This window comes from Dermochelys coriacea, chromosome 18 (genome assembly GCF_009764565.3).
Source record: "Dermochelys coriacea isolate rDerCor1 chromosome 18, rDerCor1.pri.v4, whole genome shotgun sequence".
Lineage (NCBI taxonomy): Eukaryota > Metazoa > Chordata > Testudines > Dermochelyidae > Dermochelys > Dermochelys coriacea.
The window spans coordinates 14332459-14352776 of NC_050085.1; the positions used below are offsets into that span (position 1 = coordinate 14332459).

At 49.1% G+C, this 20318-nt stretch overlaps 2 protein-coding genes across 5 annotated transcripts in view; one reads left to right on the top strand and one right to left on the bottom strand.

Annotated features, from left to right (window-relative positions):
* The window catches only part of NOC2L (NOC2 like nucleolar associated transcriptional repressor), an 86628-nt gene extending 71704 nt beyond the window's left edge, over positions 1–14924 (bottom strand). Inside the window, exons 1-7 of one of the 4 annotated variants that reach the window (XM_038376602.2) lie at positions 14748–14924; positions 12686–12865; positions 10021–10198; positions 8893–8997; positions 6329–6449; positions 4914–5004; positions 3078–3156 (exon numbers count right to left, since the gene is read on the bottom strand). In XM_038376602.2, coding sequence (XP_038232530.2) covers positions 3078–3156; positions 4914–5004; positions 6329–6449; positions 8893–8997; positions 10021–10198; positions 12686–12865; positions 14748–14890 — 897 coding nt within the window. In that variant the 5' untranslated portion in view covers positions 14891–14924. Of the gene's footprint in view, positions 1–3077; positions 3157–4913; positions 5005–6328; positions 6450–8892; positions 8998–10020; positions 10199–12685; positions 12866–13618; positions 13885–14747 lie in introns of those variants that run through there. The other 3 variants (XM_043499762.1, XM_038376599.2, XM_038376603.2) reach the window with 3 other exon arrangements.
* Positions 14925–16671: 1747 nt separating this feature from the next.
* KLHL17 (kelch like family member 17) overlaps positions 16672–20318 on the top strand; it is a 39264-nt gene continuing 35617 nt past the window's right edge. The window contains exons 1-2 of the mRNA XM_038377084.2: positions 16672–16903; positions 17886–18113. The gene's annotated coding sequence lies outside the window, so the exon portion shown is untranslated. The remainder of the gene's footprint in view (positions 16904–17885; positions 18114–20318) is intronic.

Below are 20318 nucleotides of genomic sequence, written 5' to 3' on the forward strand. Positions count from 1 at the left end.
TGAATATGCCTTTGCCTACACGAGGCTGAGAACAGCCAACATGGCTCCTGGGCTGGCTGGTGGCAGGAATCCAGTGATTTACAGGCTTTCCCCAGCAATCCTCTGGCAGAGAGCAGAGGCACTAGCAGGTGATCAAGGGGTTAACTCCCACACCACAAAAGGGTTACTGAGTGGCTCTCTTACTGTGTGGCTGATCCTTTAAGGGGACCCGAGCCTAGCCTAGCCTAGCCTGTGACTGATAAGCTACCTCCCAGCAGAGACTGGTTAAGGGAGTACAAAAGCCAAGAAGTGCTCGGCTGGGAAGGAAAGCTGCAAGAGGAACGTCGCTCCTCTGGCAGGCCCTGGAGCAGCGGGGAACCGGCCTCGGTGCCCCAGCAGAAGATCCCAGGTCAGGGGATGAGATGGTTTATAAATGGGACTTATCCAGAACCATTTTATTGTGTCTGAAGGATAAACTGTGCCCTGGAGGAAAGGTCTGACAAGACTGTGGGCATGGTGTCCCTCCTGAGCTGGGGAGACAGGCCAGCTCCTTACAGACTCCTTAACAGCTTCCAGGGTGAAGGGGGTAGAGAACAGACACACCACAGCTTAATATCTTTGGGAAGGGCAGGCTCAGTCCTTTCGGGGCTAAAACCCAAGCTGAGGAGTGTTTATTTAGAGGGACATTGAGTTTACAGTCACTGCAGTGTTGAAATACTCCTTAACAGCTTCCAGGGTGAAGGGGGTAGAGAACAGACACACCACAGCTTAATATCTTATCCAGAACCATTTTATTGTGTCTGAAGGATAAACTGTGCCCTGGAGGAAAGGCCTGACAAGACTGTGGGCATGGTGTCCCTCCTGAGCTGAGGAGACAGGCCAGCTCCCAATTTCATGAGCATTCATGGCCCACTCACACTGCAAATCACCACAGCTGAAAGAGGAGGCAATTGGTCTCCTCTTTATCCCTTCCACTGCTCTCCTTTACGCCAGCCTGGATATCATGCTGTGGTCGCTGGCAGCTATAGCCTGCAAGTCTATCACACAGCCACAGGAGAGAGTAAAACATTTTTTAAAAACGGGAGCATGATTATAAAGCCAACATAACGTTGGTGTGAGGGGGTGTGCTTGAGAGCAGGTAGAGAACTGGAAATACTTTTTAACTTGCCTAGATTTTGAGTTGATCACATAGAATCATACAAGTGTAGGACTGGAAGGGACCTCGAGAGGTCATCTAGTCCAGTCCCCTGCACTCAAGGCAGAACTAGGCAATAGCTAGACCTGGGTGGGCAAACTTTTTGGCCTGAGGGCCACATCGGGGTATGGAAATTGTATGGTGGGCCATGAATGCTCATGAAATTGGGGGTAGGGGTGCGGTCTCTGGTTGGGGGTGTGGGCTCTGGGTTGGGGCCAGAAATGAGGAGTTCAGGGTGCAAGAGGGGGCTTTGAGTTGGGGTGCAGGGGTGTGGGTGTAAGGGCTCTGGGATACAAGAGGGGGCTCTGGGCTGGGATCGAGGGGTTCGGAGGGCGGATCAGGGCTGTGGCAGGGGATTGGAGCATGGGGCGGGGGCTCAGGGGTGCAGGCTCTGGGTGGCACTTACCACAAGCAGCTCCCGGAAGCAAATCCCCCCTCTGGCTTCAAGGCATAGCCAGGTGGCTCTGCGTGCTGCCCCATCCGCAGGTGCCACCCCTGCAGCTCCCATTACCCGGGAACCATGGCCAATAGGAGCTGCGGGGGAAGCACCTGTGGATGGGGCAGCACGCAGATCCGCCTGTCCGTACCTCCACGTACTATATAGGAGCCAGCGGGTGGTCATGCTGGCTGCTTCCTGGGAGCTGTGCAAGCCTCTGACCCTGCTCCCCAGCTGGAGCACCGGAGCAGGACAAACACCCAACCCTGCTACCCGGCAGGAGCTGAGGGCAGTATTAAATGGTCGGATGGGCCGCATGTGGCCCGCGGGCTATAGTTTGTCCACCCCTGAGCTAGACCATTCCCAACAAGTGTTTGTCTAACCTGTTCTTAAAATCCTCCAATGACGGAGATTCCACACCCTTCCTAGGCAATTTGTTTCAGTGCTTAACTCCCTAATGTCCAACCTAAACTGCGCTTGCTGCAATTTAAGCCCATTGCTTCTTGTCCTATAAGCTTGAAACATCTTAATGATACATAATAAAATAATAATAATAACGCCTAGCTTTTATCTAGAGCTTTTAATCGTTAGCTCTCTAAGGGAGGGAAGTATAATTATCCCCATTTGACAGATGCCTTTTTCTGTTCTATTGCAATCCTTAGTTACCTTGCTTGCTGTAAGCACTACCCCTCGAGGGAAAGACTTTGCTGCTCAAGAATGCTTTTCTGCTGAATCATTTCGCTGGCTTATGCCCTGGAAGGGTGTCAGCACTTTCACTTTGTTTACCTGCTTTCCCTTCCCCCAAGAGCCCCACCACTGCCTTGGAGAATGAACAATTTATGCTGTTTTCTTGTTTTTTGTTGTTTTTTAAGTCCAACTCTCCCTCATTTGGGGGTACACGATGAAACAGTCTGTTGGCTTCCCTAGTCTTCCCCAAAAATCTTGATCTAGGAGGAAAGGAACCCAGCTTTATAAAAACACATGGACCCTCCCTGGAAAACTGGACACCAGCAACTTAGCACAGGTGGGATCTTCTAATGAAGTTGCAGCAGAATTATAGTTGGTGAGGTTGGGATATGGTGCCTGATAAACTCAACCTCATTGCAGGTTTCACTGTAGGAAAGGGAGCATCCATTATGAAGCAAGCCCAGGACCTGAAACAACTTTAACCTGATGAGATTTCAAGTTGAGCAGAAGGCAGGTGTGACCTTAAAACTGCAAGAATTGCCTCCCAGAAGGAAGTTAAGTTTGTGAAATCAGAGCAATTAATGCCACTAACACAGTCATCTGCTTTGTCATCTGGCTCGTTTGTGTTTAGGTGGCTAGGTGTTACCTTTAAAGGGACGGTTAGCAGTGTATCTCCCTTGATCCTAGGCACATGACCCCAAAATATAAACCTGCTTCCCAACAGAAACCCAGCAGTGCCCAGGACAACAGCCTCCTAACAGACATGCTGCAGGTCTTTACCTGGATGGTGCAGCTAAGGTACATCTTGACGTCCAGCCTCAGCTTGCCCCAGAGTGGGCTGGTAGAGGGCAGCACCATCCTAGGAATGAACAGGAAGATAACACGGGCTGAGTGGGAGTTGCGTTTAGTTTAGAGCTAAAAGTGACAATGAATCATTACACTATGGAAACTCCCAGGAAACCAGCATTTTCCACATGGCGAGGAGAGGGGGGGCGTAAAAGCGTTACAATCTCATTATAAAAGGAGTAAGGCTTTGTCATCCAAAGGGTGCCCCAGGCCTGCACGACATTACTCCAGGGCGCAAGGGGAAGCTCCCCTGCATCCCTCTCCATCTGGCTAACAGAATGGATGCTGAAATGGAGCGGGGGTATCTGGCATTCAGCCCCATTTGCCTTCTGTTCAGGCATCCCGGGGCCATGGCTTAAAAATAGGACTGATTTCTATTGCAAGACGGCTGGAGTTACACGGATTATGACGTACGATTACAGGTGGCCTAGCCGGCATGAGAAAGAAAGTACAGATCTCACTTGTGCCACTCATGAGCTCACGCCCACATGGACTAATAACTGCAGGGCTGAGTGTTTGCCAGGCAAACCTACCATGGACTTCACAGAGTTTGTATCAGCAAGGAGCGCAAGGAGGAAAGAGGAAACTGTTCTCTGTGATCAGCATATATTGCTATCTCAGAGCAACAGCAGAGGGAACTGAGACTTGCGCTTCGCCACCAACGCCAACAGGGAATTCAGAGTTGACCTCAACCCCCATCCCGTCCCTAACCAGGCCAAACAGGGACATTAACAATAGTTGCATTAAAACCTGCCTAGGATGCCTACACACTTTTCACACTTGCACGGCAGATAGAGTAATGCCTGTGTAAGTGCGACCACCTTTGGGGTGGAACACTCCTGCTACATAACACTGCATAAGATCGTAGGGCCGAAAGAGAAGGAAACTACAGAGAAGATTCTGGTAAATGAAGAACGCAGATACCCTAGGTGGAACGCAGCCAGGATAGAGGGACTAACGCCTCTTGCAGACAGTGCTTGGGGATCTTTTAACAGGTAGTCAGAGCTTTACTTCAGCACCACTGGAGCACTGGTCCAGGGTGGACTCAGAGCTAAGAATGGTACCAGCAGCCCTGGATGACCCTTGGAGGTCACCCCTCCAAGTACTGCTCTAGTCCTGTTTACCGTGGGTCAGTATGAGATCCCAGCCCAAGTCAGTTGGGCAGCCAACTAGAATTCCAGCGAACACAACAGGGCCCATGAGTCAGAAATCCCCCCGTCTCTAATGAAGGCTCTAGTCAGATGACAGCAGAGAGGAATGTAACACAGAGCTTCTGGACTGACGCCTGCATTTAGGAACAAGGGATTAATTGTACCCTCACTAGCCCAGCTGCGCAATGCTGTTCCCCATTCCACCCACAATCTAACATAGACTGGGTCAAACCTGGAAGCTCCTGCTCTCAACCCACCAGGATCTGGGGCCTAGCACACCCGCAGCAGTAAACATCAAAAGCAGTAGGGTGAATTACTACCAAGTCACATCTCAAGGGCAAACAGGTCAGTCCCAAACCATTTTTCCCTTCACCCTGGAGGGTGGTTCACACTGGACACCTCCTGCACTGGGGAATTCAGAAGGATTGAGGCTCAAGGATAAGAAGCCCATAGGCACGGACAAATGGTTTTTCCACTACATAGTAAGAGCTGCATCTCTGCCAATTTTTCCACCTGCAAGAGCTGCTTCTCTGCCAATCCTTCCACCTGCATGCCCAGGCCTCAGTGCTGGGAAAGGCCCAGATGACACTTATCTGAAGTGCAATTGCCTGGAACTTACTTTGATTTGTCTTTCAGCACCTTCACCTGAAGCAGTTTCTGCAGGCAGCCAAAGAGATCCCGAATGCAGAAGGACACCAGGGCATTGAATACTGAATCAAAAAAAGAACATGTCAGTAAAATACTTACGACTGGTTTCCTATTCACTTCCCGGTCCCCTTGCTAACCTGAAACAGAACTGTCACCAATGAGCTCAGAATAGGACCTGGGGGTCTTTCACAGGTTTGCACAAATCACTCTACTCTCTCTCCACCCACTCCCATTCAGCAATTCCTTCCTGAAGAGTAAGTTTCCTTAGATTGTAAGCTCTTTGGACAAGGACCCCCTTGCGCATGAGGTCCCTCTCTTTGCTCTGGGTTGGTACAGCATCTAACACACTGGAGACCTGGTTCATGATTGGAGCTGCTAGGTACTACTACAATACAAAGAATAATAAGAGGCAAGAAACTAGGAATTACGTGTTTTGGTGGTGTTTTTTTAAAGCAATGTTTCAGAGTAGCAGCCGTGTTAGTCTGTATTCGCAAAAAGAAAAGGAGTACTTGTGGCACCTTAGAGACTAACAAATTTATTAGAGCATAAGCTTTCGTGAGCTACAGCTGAAGTGAGCTGTAGCTCACGAAAGCTTATGCTCTAATAAATTTGTTAGTCTCTAAGGTGCCACAAGTACTCCTTTTCTTTTTTTAAAGCAATGTCATCAGAAAGCACCTTGTTACTATGTCATTTACTGAATGAGAAAATGAAAGTTTGTCTTGAAGGGAAGCCACATTGAGCGGCTGTAGTGTTCCACATTGGCACTGCTGAGTGGAGAGAGAACATCCTCAATCGCTTCTGAAATGCGGCAACGATCCAGGGCTGATTCTAAGCAGGGTGCACCAAGCAGCTTTTCCAGCACCCACATTTCTCAAAAAGTAGGCAGCAACTAAATTTCCGGGAGACACATGCATGTGAGTTGGGACAATTCTTTCATACTTCAAATAAATAAAATTAATGCAGCGAGGGAAGAACCAGCGGTTGACTTTAAATCACAATTTTAGGTGAGACATGGTCATCCCCATAGCAGCAAATGGGGCTGTTAGATAAGGCTACTTTTGCCGACACCCCTTAGTGCTGACTAGGGTCTGCCTGAACAATATTAGTTGAAATCCTGCTGCTTCAGGACCCCCTTCCAGAACGGGCACTATACAAGGTGGGGCGTAGAACCTCCGTCATCTGGAGGAGTTATGCTGTTAAACTGAAAGCCACGAGATATGCATGGAACTAGGATGAAGATCATTTTCATTTCCACTGCTTTTATTTTCTCATTTTCTCCTGATAAGCCTTGAATTGCCACCCACCTTCTCACCAGGCCCTTATTCCACACCACCTACCCCTACGAAGTAAGTCTAGACAGCCTCTAGTCAGGACAAAAGCTCTCACCGGCACTGTCCGTGACTTTGAATTTGCTGGGGTCGGCCCCACCGTCATCTCCTTTGGTAGTTGCCACAGATGCTTTAAAGGCCTGGGTGATCTCATGGAAGAGCCTCGGTGTTAGTTGCTTCTGGGAGAGAGGAATAAAGAAACATCAGCAATAAAGGGAGAGGAGAATTGAGGCAGCTATATTCCTTCATTAACAATCATCCCTCATTATGCGCTTTTCACCAATAGAGCTCAAAGTGCTTCACAGAAGCAGGAAAGAATGAGTATCCCGTTTATACAGCTGGGGAGACTGAGGCACGGGGGGGAATAATTTGCCACGTTACATAGTGTTCTAAACCCTATTAAAAAAATCTGCAGGACATGCTGGAGGCAGAGTGCTTCGGAGGAAACCTGGGGAGTGAAGACCAGATGTGTGACTTCACTCGCTCTGTGACCTCATGTGAAACCCTGGAGTCTCACTGGCCTCTTAACACAGCCTGCAAACTGAAGCTGAGAACCCCTGGTCAAGCCAGTAACCATGCAGGCGACAGTGTCACAGCTAAACAAGCCAGATGCCTCATCCACATGTTACACAGTTGGCAGAACCATCTTGCTCAGCGTGATCATTCTATCATGCTGTTCTGTGTACAGGTTTCTGGGTGAAAAGATGCTGCCGAGGTGGACGAGCACCAAATTTGATCTCTCTCACACCTGATACACACAGCTTTGCCCTGGAGGTACACCCCGAACCACAGGAGACCATTAGCCTCTCCGAACATGGGCTCCAACAGCCCTTCAGCCACAGATTCTAAACCAGATGTTCCAAAAAACAAGTAGATCAGGACTCCAGATTTCTGGGGATTGCAGCCACAGCCTGGGGGAGGAAAACTATCAAGGGGGATCTTTATACTACACAGAAGACATTCAGAGACAGAGAGAAGCCTGTCCCGAAAGCATACAATCAATGGGACTCTGTGGGTATGTCTACACACTAGAGCTGGGAGTGAGCCTCCCAGCCCGGGAACACAGACACACACTAGCTCAGCTTGAGCTAGCACACTAAATATACCAGTGTGGACACAGCGACGCAGGCAGTATGGGCTAGCCACCTGGGCATAGACCCAGGGGATTGGGCTGGCTGACTCTCCATCACATGCTGCAACCTCCACGCATTCAAGTCAAGTCACTCACGTACATCAGCGCATGTGGGATTGGGCCCTAAATTAAGGATTGTAAGGGGGCAGCTGCCCCTCACTGGCTGGCAAAGAGTTAATAGCAGCCCTTGGAGTGGCTGCACAGAACCCAGCCAATCAGAGGAAGGGTTAGAAGCAGCCAATCAGGGCCAGGCTGGGCCCTATAAGAAGGGCCGCAGAGCAGAGAGGAGCTCAGACTCTCCCTGGAGCTTGAGGGAGAAGGACTGGCTGCCTTTAGAGAGGAGTGCCTGGGACAGAGCAGTGCTGGGCAGGGTCAGGGGAGCAAGCGGAGCTCCAGCCTGGCTGGCTCCCAGACGGAGGCCTTGATACAGGGGCCGAGTAGGTTCTGGGGCTACAGGGAAGTGGCCCAAGGAAAGCAGGTAGCTGCAGAGGAGAAGGTGAGACAGTGCGCGGCTGCCAGTTATAGGATCCCTGGGTCAGGGCCCAGAGTAGCAGGCGAGCCTGGGGCCCCCCCCCCCATTTTGCCCCACTGGCCACCGAAGGAAGTGGCCAGCCAAAGGACTGCAGTTTGCCCCTAAGTGAGGGGCTGGACTAAGGGCTACAGTTCACCACTGCAGCAAGAGGCCGGGAGAAGGACTGCCGATTCCCCGGGAAGGGGGGAGACAACGGGCTGGGGCACAGATGGAGTGCCGTGCGCTGAAGAGGACGCCATGGTCCGGGAGCGACGCAGGTCCCCACAGACAGTGGAGATGATGGAGAAGCAGTAACAGAGTGAGACACCACAAGAGGAGGGGGCCCTGCTGATGGACAGAGCCAATTCCCAGAGCAACCAGCATGAGGCGCTATGGTGGTGAGCACAACCCCTTACAAGGACAAACAGACGATTTAGCGGTGCGATAGAAGGGAGCAAATAATACAATCAGGCAGTTACTTAGGGCTTGTCTACACACAATAATTGCTCTGCACTAACTATGCTATGCAATGCAATTAAAGCAGAACAACCTCCCTGCCTGCCCCATATTGGCATAAAGTTGCCTCAGATTTGTATAACTATTCCCTATGGGAAGGGGCATAAGCAATACTGGTCTAGCTGCATCTGCAGGGAGGTTGTACTGGTTTTCACTATTTCAATAAAACAGGACATTGCTGTACTGTCCAAAGACTGTGTGGAGAGCAGGCCTGAGGAGAATAACATTTGTGCTTTTAACTAGCAGTGACAGGAACCAAACACAGACCAAGAGACAGCGAGGCAAAAACATTTCACCCACTTTGCCGCCCAGTTGGAAGGCCCAGTGCCTGGGCCATCTCCCTGGTGCCTAGTGTCCATATGTTTTTAAAAAGCAAGGATCTCAGCATTGTGGTTAGGGGGGGGGCCTTTCAATCGGGCCTAAACTCTCCCCCCACTTACAAAACGATGGGCCCATCTCTCACCTCTGCAGCCAGTTTCCATTGTTCCACCATCTTCAAGGTCACGGTGATAAAGTCAGCTTTCTTCCGCTTGACCGTTTCCTCCTCCTCCTCGTCGTCACTTGCTTCCTACAATGGTCAAAGACATTGACGGGTGACGCTGGGTTTGTAGATCAGTCTCCGCTTCCCCCGCCCACCACCGCCCCTTGAAAGGAAAATCGAGCGGCTGACAGGAGGTCAGGCCACGTCTATACTATGGGCCTACTGTAGCTGTGACGCTGTAAGTCAGTAGCGTAGGTGCAGACTGCAGTAACCAAAGGGGTGTCTCTGCCATTGTAGGAACACTGCCTCTCCCAGGACCTAGATGCACCCACACCAGGCGTTGGGTGTGAAAAATCCACACCCCCCGGGGGCGGTAGCTACATCACCCTATGTGAAGTGTAGCCCAGGCCTCGGAGGCAGTGGATTCTCCTCCTGGCTCTGTCACCAGCAATGCATACGACTCAGAGGCAGTAAGAACAAAGCCATCTACGACCGCAAACAGACGTCACCCCCAGGAAGAGTTCACAGCCTTACACAGGCACGTGACATAGAGGACAGCAGTTCAAATACCAGCGTGTGCAGAAATTTATAGTGTCTAGCACAGTAGGGTCCTGGCCCACAACAAGGGCACCTAAGAGCTATGGAAATAAAATAATAGGAAGAAGGGGGCCGTCTGGAGCAATTTGGAGGAGTGCAAGGTGCTCTGCATGGGGGAAGTGGGAGACTCTTCCAAGTGTGCGGGTGGAAAAGTGCAGAAAGCCCAGGGAACGTGGAAGAGGAGGACCATTGCCAGATGTCAGTGTCTCCATATAGAACAATACCCTATCACCTCACAGGGATGCTGCAAGGCTCAGGGGGAGGTAACTGGCTGCTGGAAATGCTAGATTATTATTATATTATTATTATTATTTAAAACAACAACTGGTTTCCAGGCCATCAGCCCTAACTGCCTGCAGACCTTTGAGGAGACATTTCCCTACTGCTCTGTACCATCACACACCAGAAGCAAATTCATCCATTGCACTGAAACTCACAAGCAATGGTTATGCCATCAAGGTGACCTATTTTAAAGATGCCTAAGATACTCCTCCATCCTCCAGAACCCAGTACCTCGAGCGTTTCAGGCAGCATGTGCAGCCCCCTCTCCTCCTCATCAGAGCCATCGGAGTCATCAAAGTTCAGCAGGGAGCGGTCATTTTCTTGCAAGAACTTGTAAAATTCAGGATCTCGTTCCTTCAGCCGCGAGAGTTGGTCTTTGTGCTCGGTTGCCTTTCCCTTCTTCACTTTCCTGATGGAGGGGGATCAGAAGAATTAAGATCTGGTTATTTATTCAGAGTGGAAAGTACGTTAGGAGTTCTACAAGCAAACCAATCTAAGCTGTTCATAAAAGCCCTGACTCTAAAATGCATATGCTTAAATGCTGTCCTAAATAAGGTGGCTTTCCTGAATCAGGGCAAAAGTGCACAGGATTCTGGGAATCTTTCATTGCTTGCTTTGGGAGAAAACCCCTTTGAGTTGGTAAAATAAGTTTTCATTCACATCTTTTGCTGACATCCTTTGTTCAGAAAGGTCCTTCTAAATTCCACAGGGAAGCGCAAAAAAAAAAAAAGCTGTCCTTGGAATCTGCAAGGGAACACATCACTTTGGAAACTTGGCAAAGACAGGCCAGAAGATCATATCACCTTATAATACAACCCAGGTGTGACGCTCTGTACCTTGGGGGTACACCCTACACCCCCAGGTTTATCTTTATAAAATGACTGTGTGGTATCCAATGCTAAGTTTGTGATGTTGGGTGTCTTCGGAAGGCTCGTGATCCACTTACCATGGTTGTTATAGTGGTGATATAAAGAAAAGGAGTACTTGTGGCACCTTAGAGACTAACAAATTTATTAGAGCATAAGCTTTCGTGAGCTACAGCTCACTTCATCGGATGCATTCAGTAATTAATAATAGTGATATAGTAATTGTTACAGTAATGTCACAGGTTATAATTTCATGTATATAGTTATGAGGCTGAAAACGTATCCCCATGGCTTAAACAAGCACAGGCAAAAACTCTCCAAGAATAGAGAAGCAGTTCACACCTCATCAGGTATGGGACAAACCCAGCCCAGCCTCACAGGAACAAAGGATACTGGGCTAGGCAGCAACAAAAGAATCTGTTAGACTCTCCAGGGAGTCACTCCCCTTCCTTTGGTCAGTTTGGAACTGCGATGAAGTAAAGTTCACCTGACTCTGGGGGGTGGGGACAAAGCCAAGAGGGAAGAAAGGACATGATAAAAGGCAGACAATTTGTCATGCGCGCTCTCTCTCTCCCACCTCCATCTACAGACACCACCAAGCAACTGGAGTGTTGATCAAAGGGGAGAGCCTGGCTGAAGAGCATCTAAGTTTGTAAAGACATGGAAAGTGTTAAGATCACTTAGAATGCGTTTTGCTTTTATTTCATTTGACCAAATCTGACTTGTTGTGCTTTGACTTATAACCACTTAATCTATCTTTATAGTTAATAAATCTGTTTGTTTGTTCTACCAGAAGCAGTGCGTTTGGTTTGAAGTGTGTCAGAGACTCTCCTTGGGATAACAAGCGTGGTGCATATCAATTTCTTTGTTAAACTGACGAACTCTTATAAGCTTGCAGCATCCAGCGGGTATAACTGGACACTGCAAGATGGAGATTCCTTGGGTTGTGTCTGGGACCAGAGATATTGGCTAGTGTCATTCGGTTGCACAATCCAAGGAGCAGTTTACATGCCAATCACTGTGCGTGACCAGCCCAGGAGTGGGGGTTCTCACAGCAGAGCAGGGCAAGGCTGGCTCTCAGAGTCAAGGATTGGAGTGACCTAGCAGATCACCGGTCCGGATAACACCAGAGGGGAAAAACATTTTTTGTAAAGTTGTCTTGGGGGAAACAAATTGTGAAACGTTGACATTTAAAAACAGCTGCAACCAATAAATTCCAGCAACTTTTCAGTGAAAAATTAGTATGACAATTTGATCTTAGCTAGCTCTATTTCTACAACACCCTGACATTCTGCTAATGGAGAGGCAATGTTCTAGGGTGCCAGTGAGAACAGCCAAAAGTTCACGCCAGATTTTCCAACCAAGTTTAAAGGCCCATTAATTCTACACATAGCACCAAGCCTGGGGGCCCAGCAACAACAGTTGCTCCCTAATCCAATTGGGATTTGTAGCATAAACAGGACTTTACTGTGTCCCTCAGCCACGCTACAGTCCTGGGACATGTAGCCAATTAGGGGATATGCTTAAAACATGGCTAGATCCTGTCCACACTTACAGCTAGAAGAAACTAATTTAGGAAAATCAGTTCAGGGGTCAAGGATGTTGTAACTGAGCCCCTGGATTCTATTACTGTTGTAGTGTAGATGGACGCAAAGAACAGTGCTTCAGAATGGATTAAATAAAGCTCTGTGTAACTTGGAGCAGAGAGTTTTGGGACTGAGTGCTTTCGGCTTTGCCACTGGTCTGCTGGGTGACCCTGGGCAAGTCACACCTCTCTGTGCCTCAATTTGCCCACCCATATGATAGGGATAAGCCTACTGGCCTCGTCTCATTTGAGAGCGACTGATGAAGAGGGCTATATAAGAGCTAGGTATTATTTTCATTTTGTGGACAAAGCACTAGTATCTCAGGCTTTTTTAAGATGATGTGCTTAGAACTGAAACATTTTTTAAGGTGGCTCAGTGAAGTGGAAGAATCTACATCTTCAATGACTGTTCACATTTCCCCAATCAATAAGCAGCCACACTTACTTTTCTGCAGTTTTAACTTGGAGTGGCTCCTTCTTCTTTCCTCCTGCCAGCCCATTCTGGCTTTGTTTCCCATTAGCAGGCTCTTCCACAAGCTCTGATGTCTCCTCTTCTGAGTCACCATCAACTTCTGACTCAAATCCGGAAGTTAAAAATTCATCAACGCTCAGCTCTGCCAGTTTTCTAATTCCAGAGGGAGAAGAGAAACAAGGTAGGAAAAGGGAGGAAGAGGAAAGGATTCAGGGTTTTAAATTAAGCTGATTTTGACGCTCATATCATACAGCACTCCTGCCCATCCCTGACTCCCACCCCGCAACCAAAAAAGAATACGTACTCAGCATGATACGAAGTATTTACCCTCTTAGCCATCTCAATAGTTAATGCAAGATCTCAGTATCCCAAATTTTACTCATGAAGTGGGTCCACAGGCTTCACCTGGCCTATTCATAAGGGATGCAAAATATCTGACCCAAGAAAAGGTATGGTCCCTTTAGTCTAGGAGATGCATGTTTCTGATCAGTAGCAGTGCTGACATTCCCAATAAACCACCTTTTGTTGAAACTACAGTACAGTAATAACTTCTGACTTTACCTGACCCCGTTGGTACAAGGTTACACACAAAACACAGTGCTTTACATCTCAGAAATCAGTTAGAGAGTGCAGGAAGCTCTTACAACACCAAAGACCACCCGCTTTCTGTTTTAATTAAGCTATTTAATTTAAAGACTTCCCATGTTTTATTTCAACCAGGAAGAGGAATTACAAGATGAACAGCCTGTTGACTTAATAACTAGTTTATAATCACACATTTTAACAAAAGTTAACTGCACAAGTCTCTTTTGCAGCCCATGCCACATGCTGTTTTGCAAAACACGCAGAAATACTATAACTTGTTAAGGATGAGAAGAGATCAATATCTTTCTAATCGCTGCTCACTTTTCAGGGGCCATCACCTTAAGAAATTCCAGTTTGAAGAGAGGCGACTGGCTACAAACGTAAAGCTTCCAACCACTGTGTTTGTACAGTTCATGGGCCTGATCTGTGACTGGTGCCCCAAGGCCCTATCACAATTGATAATAAATGATGCCAGTATGCAATATTCATAAGAGGTGCCCCCAGCTCCAGGCTCTCAGTGACCCCGGCCCAGAAGCAAATAAAACCTGCTACGAGCATGGTTCCTTTCACTCCAAACATCTTACTTGCTTTAGAGTAGCAGCCCTGTTAGTCTGTTTTCGCAAAAAGAAAAGGAGGACTTGTGGCACCTTGGAGACTAACAAATTTATTTGACCATAAGCCTTCGTGAGCAGCTCACGAAGGCTTATGCTCAAATAAATTTGTTAGTCTCCAAGGTGCCACAAGTCCTCCTTTTCTTTTCACTTTACTTGCTGCTACACAAAACTCAGCTGGAACCCGCTCAGAGCGCCCGCAAACCGCAGGGATGGTCCCCATCCAACTCCGAGTTTTACAGTTAGGCCCTTAGGGGGCTTCATCCGGCCCCCCAGCTCTGGACACCCCTTCCCTGTCCCAGAGCCTGGCTAGGAACTATAAATGCAAAGATCACTCTACCCCGCCCCCAACACAGCCCCTTTCCCATACACCTCCCCAGCCCGTCCTACACTGCCTAAGGGGGCAGCCGGGGGCGGGGGTGTTCCCTTGTGGGGGGAGCTTTTCCCTCGTGGGCCACCCCCCCAGGGGAGTCCCTGGCTGGTGCATTGTGCAGACTCCTTTGGGGTTAGAGCAGCTGGAGGGAACCCCCCCCCCAAGCCCCGCCAGTGGGGGTGCTAGCCCATGGGGGGGGGCTAAGGAGGAATATTTTGGAAGCGCCCCCCAACTCATACTAATAATTAATCCCCCACCCCCCAAGCTGCTCGGGGCCCTAAACAACCGCTTGGCTCATGCCTAGCGCTGGCTCTGAGCCGCCGCCGCCCCCCCCCCGGACCCAGACAGCGGAGCCGGCGCGAGCTGCACCCCCCGCGCACGTGCCAGCGACCCCTGGGCCCCGCGCCTCCAGCTGGGAGCCGGGCGGGCCCGCCCGCCCGCGCGCGCGCGCGCGCGCCGCCCTCACCTCCGGCCTCCAGCCGCCATGGCGCCGCAACGTGCCTCTCCCACAATGCCGCGGCCAAGGGGGAGGGCCCCGCGCGCGCCGGGAGGGTTGATTCCTTGGTTCACGAAGGTGGGGGTGCAGAATCGCCACGCGAGAGGGCGCATGTCAACAGCGGCCGCTGCAGGCTCAGCTGATTATGATCTAGGAGGGGGAGCTCGCTCTCGCTCTCTGTTAAAGGACATGCACTGAGTCAAGAGGAACATCAGGAGGACCATACTGGGTCAGATCAGTGTCCATCTAGCCCAGCGTCCTGTCTTCCGACAGCGGCTGGGGAGAGATGCTTTAGAGAGAATGAACAGAACAGGGAATTTTTCCAGTGACCCATTCTCCACCGTCCAGTCCCAGCTTCTGGCAGCCAGCCAGGCCCAGTCTATAGGAGGAAATTAAGTCAGTAGAACTGTGTCACTCAGGCATGTGAAAAATCCACACCACTGACCTCTGCAGGTAAGTTGACCCTGGTGTAGACAGCACTATGTCCACGGGATGGCTTCTCCCGATAAGTCTCTCATGGAGGTGGAGTATTTTAAGAGTAGACCTGCCCTCAGAGACTTAGGGACACCCAGAGCATGGGGTTGCCTCCCTGACCGTCTTGGCTAATAGCCGTTGATGGACTTCTCCACCACAGAACAAGCGCTGGTTGAAACTGGAGATATGCTTGCTTTTTGAGCTCTGAGTCTCTCTCCTGATATCAGGTTTCAGAGTAGCAGCTGTGTTACTCTGTATTCGCAAAAAAGAACAGGAGGACTTGTGGCACCTTAGAGACTAACAAATTTATTTGAGCATAAGCTTTCGTGAGCTACAGCTCACTTCATCGAGACCGAGATTTCAGTTTGAAACAACAAACACCAAACCTTGAAGCACATTCCTTTTTAAAGATATCAGGTGATAGAGCTCTAGGCCAGATTTGCATAAGTGACTAGTGATTTAGGGTGTATAGGTGCCCAGCCTGAAACTCCTCCAAAGGGTTTGGTTTTCAACACTTTCTGAAAACCAAGCCCCTTTAAAGTGCCTCAAGTTGGGCACCCAAGTAACAAATTACTTTGGAAATGTTGACTTGAATCTCTATAGAACTCTCTCTATGATATCTCTGAGTATCAATCACTATATCTTTTCTATATAGGTTCTTACATACTGAGCAACTGTCACTCACGTGTGGTTCCTTCTCTCTCTTACCCCCTACCTAGGAGGAGAACAGTGTGCAATGGAGTGTTTTGTTTTGGTAGGAAGGTGGGTTTTTAAAAAGTGCTCAGAGCAAACATGTTTCAAGATTGAATGTGTATAATTTAATACCAAAATATTCTCTGTCTCACATTTTCTACAACACATATAGTTTAATATTTAATCCATGTTCTTGACTATTAAAATGTCTCTCTCATACCTATTTTATAATGCTAACATCTATTTCTCTCTGTATTTACAGACACACATAAAGATTGCAATACTGCAAGAACTTACTCATATGAATCCCTTTAGGCAGCTATGCATGTAAGTCTGTTGGATTCAATGGGGCTCTGCAGGAATCCATCCTCTTTGGGGCCTTACAGAAAATTACATTCCTGCGGAGGAAGATTCCAATGATTTTGGATCAATTTTACGGGGCTTTTTTAAGTACTTCCCTCCTTGTGAAGGGGGTTGTGGTGTGTCTGTTGCAATGGGACACTTTCAAATCTCACCCCTTTGTTAAGAGAATCTCTCTCATCCAACCTGTTCGCAGCTTGCCAGTCCTGATACTAATTATTTTAGAGGATTTTTTTTTTTAAAGAACATGCCACTTTTCTATTAAGATTTTTAATACCGCTCACCGACGTCTCCAACGCTGCAATGAAAGGGAAGGTCTAGAGCCAGACCACACAGCCCTACTGTATAGCACAGGTTGCAATTCAGGAGCAGGCGGCGACTTTACACGGAAAGAGCTGTTATTGCTCCAGACACAGCTTAAAAAGGTGCGCTGGGGAGAAAAGGAAGCCCCTCTGTGACATAGGCAAAGGGGAGGGCGAAGGGGGGATTTGAACCCATGAACTGAGTGCAACTATGGCTTAGCTGAGCCAGTAGGATACCGTCCTGTCTGAACAAGCCAGCGCTAGCTCCTAGCCCCCCCCCCCACAAGTTTCACTTGGGTGAGTGTGCTCTGGGAAAGGTTCTTTGTTATTTTTTGCACGGAGGGGGAGAGAGACATTGGGGACAGCAGCACTGAACAATGGGGAGGGAGATTTAAGGTGGACTCACTGCAGAGCCACACATCCTTGTTGCAGTCTTCTGTCTCCATCATGCATGCAGCCGGTGTCCTGCGATTAACTCCTTTTGCAGGCTGATGCGGTACGGTGCAATGCATCTCCCCCCCCCCCCCGTCTGCTACGATTCCCCTCCCTCCCTGTCCACCATTATCTTATCTTGCCTTGCCTTGCAACAGAGCCGGACCATAAATCACTTTTGCAACCCTTTGTTTCTCTGCTGCTGGAGCAGCTGCGGTTGTGGGATAGGCAAGGGCTGGTGTGGAGCCCGCAAAGGCTGAGCTCTGGTTGGGCGAGGCGGGCGGACAGACAGACAGCCCCTGATTTCTTGCTAACGTGCATGATCTCGAACTTACGTCTCTGCTGCATTTAAACCCGTGCGGCTTGGCGGGGTTATTTCAGGTGACTTCCCTTTGGAGAGCTGCAGCTTTCAGACCCGGCGTGATTCAAAGAGGGGCTCACCGGCTGCTAAGGCCTGTGTATATTAAATATATTGCATGTTTGCAAAAGGCTTTCGGGGGGAGCCGTGGGGAGGGTCAAGTGCAGTTTAAAATCCCCCTGTCCCCGCACGACTCCAGGTGCAGTGGCTGAAAGCCTGCAGTACTGCGCCCTGCATCCACGAGAGCAGCTTTTTAAGGCGGAATTCCCACGACTAGAGGCAGCTTCCGCCTCTTTCCCCCCATGCACCCGTGGGGGGGGGGTCAGGGCAGGCTGACAGCTGCCCCCCGGCAGTACAGAACCCGCATCAGACCGTTGCTGGGCCAGTGGTTTTAAAAGAGCCGGCAAACGTGTCGTGCTGGGGAAGGAGGCGGAGCGGCCTTAAAAGTCTTGCCTGCACCTGGTTGGTTTACATTTGCGTCAATTTCAGCCCTGTAGAATTTGGGGGGCTCAGGACAAAGGAACCGGGAGCTGGCGGCCCTCGGACCATCGGAAACCTGCTGCCTCCCATTGCCCAGCGTGGAGCGGGAGAGAGGGGCTGCTGGGTGGTCCTGAAGAATCAGCAGCGGGGGGCAGCGCACAAACCCGCCCCCAGCATCTTCCTAGGAGATCCGGGCGCTGGAGATTAGCTATGAGCCATCTCCCTGCACCTAGATCTGTAAGTATGACTGAGCAAGGAGAGTCGATGAGGGAGGAAACGGGGAATGTAAAGGAAAAAGAACCCAAAGCATCTTCTCCCCCTACCGTGCTTTTCTGCCCCTCATATTCCGTTAGTAACAAGAGTTGGGTTTTTTTGAAGGGGGCATAGGGAGTCGCAATTTCTCCTTGAGAAGTTGTGCCCTGTCTTACTACTGTCATCGATTCCGGTTGCAAAAATGAGCTGTGTGCCAAGTGGGATTTGGTGGGGTTTTTTTGTTTGTTTTTTGCGGAATTGTATAAGTGGGGAGCGCTCCTTCCCATAGCACTGCAGAAATTAGGGCCATATATAGCTTCTGATGAACCAGGCACTTTCTCCTGGCTAGCAGGAGAGGCTCTAGTGAATTTGTGTGTGTGAGAGGCTCTGTGTGTGTGTGTGTGTGATGTCCCTCTCAAAGGATCGTTTTTTACCCTAGGGCTGATAGAGCAAAACCATGTAACTTCCGCACCATAAAGCTAGTGAATTTGTTTGCAAGTTGATAGAGGGTTGGGATTACATATGGAGTGCCCTAAGGTAACATGATGCCTTTCGTCCAGTGAAATGTTGTAAGGACACATGCAAAATTAAGTTCTCATTAAACCTGTCTTTGTGTCTCTTACTTATTACCAACCCGGACCCTAACACTTAGGCTTTGGGGTTTAAAATCCATTTTATTCCCCTGTGTATAGCTGATCTAGGCAAGTTATTTTAAAAAGTCCTGGGTTTTAAATAGCTGATCTGCTTTAGCAGTCTCTGGTTGCTGTCTGTCAGTATCACAGTGCCTTTCTCTATGCTGCTACAGTTAAGCATCTCAGTCCTAAATAGAAAAGGAGTACTTGTGGCACCTTAGAGACTAACAAATTTATTAGAGCATAAGCTTTTGTGAGCTACAGCTCACTTCATCGGAGGCATACGATGAAGTGAGCTGTAGCTCACAAAAGCTTATGCTCTAATAAATTTGTTAGTCTCTAAGGTGCCACAAGTACTCCTTTTTCTTTTTGCGAATACAGACTAACACGGCTGCTACTCTGAAACCAGTCCTAAATAGGACTTTATTTTCCATCATTTTTAGAGAACTCATTAAAAAAATACTCTGAGCTGAAGCCTCATGAGATTTGGAGGCTCAGAGGGGAAGTTTTCAGCTTTCTAGGTGTTCTTACAATTCCATTCATATTAACTCTGCATTGGGAGAGATGAAATCTGAGCATCCTCTTAGTCTTGATATTCCCCACCCTGCCATGCAGCTGAAACAGCAAACAGGAATGCATCCGCTGAAGTGAGCTGTAGCTCACGAAAGCTTATGCTCAAATAAATTGGTTAGTTTCTAAGGTGCCACAAGTCCTCCTTTTCTTTTAGCAAAGGTAGGAATACTGCTGCGAGGAGACCCTCCAAGCCCATTCAGTTGCACCAAAGAGGGTTTTCCTGCCCTCCTGCTGTGGCTGCCTTTGAGGTGGAGAGAGCCTACCGCTGTCACTGTAGCAGCTGTGACACCGAGACTGGCCAAACCAGCCCCAATAGGGGCGGTCTGATTCATCCAGACTGCCTCAGCTCGGTAACAGAGTAGAGCATCCCCTCTCCGAGGAGCTGTCGGCTTTCAGATAAGGTCGGTGGGACCAGGCTGTTCTTGAGGGGACTGGAGGGAAGAAATGCATGATATCTGCTGGATGGCCTTGCTCACCAAGGTGTGGGGTTGACAGAAGGTATGGCGGTCAGCCACTTGCAAAATAGACCTGTGTCCTTTCTGGCAGGTTAAGGCCATTGCAGAAACTGTAGGGCCCACTTTGATCATTCATGCCTCTCCTATGAGAAATAAATCTGCCAGCCGCCCTTGAGTGGCGGTTAGACCCTTCCACAAGAAACCATCTCTGGACATTAACAATTGCTGCCGGGCAAAGACACGGTTGTGGCTGAATTGCTCCACTTGGATTTCGTGGGTTGCCTGGGATCTCTGCCCGTCTGGCTATGGAATGGAGACGATGGATGTTGGTGGGTTCTAGCCATGGACACGGCTAAAAAGTCCACATTGATTTGATATGATCTATCCACCACTTCCACTCTCTATGTCTGCATGGTGTTGACTCGCTGTGTAGTCTAGTGAGGGTGGGCAGAATGGCCTCTCAATGGGTTTGTGATGTCCTGGAAGGGAGTGAAGGACAATTGCTGCTCCCCTCAAAAGGGTCTTGCATG